The 1300-nt window shown below is 55.1% G+C and overlaps 1 protein-coding gene across 1 annotated transcript in view; it reads right to left on the bottom strand.

Annotated features, from left to right (window-relative positions):
• The window catches only part of ADGRB2 (adhesion G protein-coupled receptor B2), a 30973-nt gene that overhangs the window by 6995 nt on the left and 22678 nt on the right, over positions 1-1300 (bottom strand). The window contains 1 exon segment of the mRNA XM_007468655.1: positions 1124-1222. Coding sequence (XP_007468717.1) covers positions 1124-1222 — 99 coding nt within the window.

Genomic DNA, 1300 nt, shown 5'->3' on the forward strand with positions numbered 1-1300 from the left:
TTCAGCCCGGCAGGGGGCGGGCACAGTGGTCTCCACAGGCCCCAGGGGCAGAGCCAAGACTAAAGAGAGGACCTAATCACGGCCACGAGGGCTACCACTGATTAACCACCAATTCTCTGGCAGGCCCTACACCAAATACTTTACATACATTAATCACACTGTGACCAAAACAACTCCAGTAAACAGGCATGGGGATTATTATCCCAATTTACAGATGAGGAAACTGGAGTGTGCCCAGCTGGGCAGACAGAGACAGAGCCGGGATGCAAACCCAAAGTGGCGCCTCCGAAGCCCAAGCTTTTAACTGCTAGTTCTGAGAGACTGGCTCAGAGAGGCAGATGGGAGTCCAAGCAAAAGGGAGCTTTCTGCTACACAGAGGTTGCCAGAGATGGTGCCAGCTGCCTCCAGAGGCAGTGAGCTCCCTGATCCTGGAGGTGTGCAAGACAGAGCTGGGCCCCCACTGCTCAGGGAGGGTCAGCTGGATTTCTGGCCCTGAGTGGGAGGTTGGGCCTGAAGCCCTGAAGTTCATTCATTCATTCTACTCTTGTGCGGCTGGGATTTTAAGAGTCTCAGCAGCCCGAGGACAGCTCAGTGAAATAATTCCCTACCTCCAAGATTCTCTGTCCTCCAACCGATTGTAAGATTCAATGCCTCTGAAATTCTAGATCTCAGATTCTATGACAGATGATAAGACTCTATGATTCACTCATTCGAACATTCTTAGCTTCGGATTGTCTTATTCTAAGATTCTACCATTCTAATTCTAAAGTTCTATGGGCTCAAAAATTCTAAGGGTGGAAGATTCTATGAGCCTCTGCAGGTTGGGGCTATAAGGAGGTGTGTCTGTGCCTGGATAAAACATAAGCCGGGGCTGGGGGTGGCAGGGGCAGGGAGCAAGGGGTGGGCAGGGGAATACGGCATTTTCTGGAAGGCACAGACATTCATTCCCTGTGGCCTCTTTGCCATCACAATGTTGAGCCCTTGAGAGTGCATGGCAGTTGGCAGGGCAGGGCAAGCTTTCCAGGGCACTGGGCTGATATCCCTCCTCCCCCCACCATGGGCACTGCCCCCCCTTCTTTTGCCCCCACCCACCCACCCCCTTTCCCACGGGGGCACAACTAACATGGCGTTCCTGGCCGAGGCTGAGCTGAGCAGGGGGCTGGGGACCGCTCCACACGCTGAGCAGGGGAGGAGCAGGCTGGCCCAGGGGCACCGCTCCGACCTCGGGGGCGGCACAGACATGGGAGAAGGGGGGAGACACACAGGAAGTGGGAAGAGATGGGGCAGTGTGAGCCCCGAG

This window comes from Lipotes vexillifer, unplaced genomic scaffold (assembly GCF_000442215.2).
Source record: "Lipotes vexillifer unplaced genomic scaffold, Lipotes_vexillifer_v1.1 scaffold1261, whole genome shotgun sequence".
In the NCBI taxonomy this organism is placed as follows: Eukaryota; Metazoa; Chordata; class Mammalia; order Artiodactyla; family Lipotidae; genus Lipotes; species Lipotes vexillifer.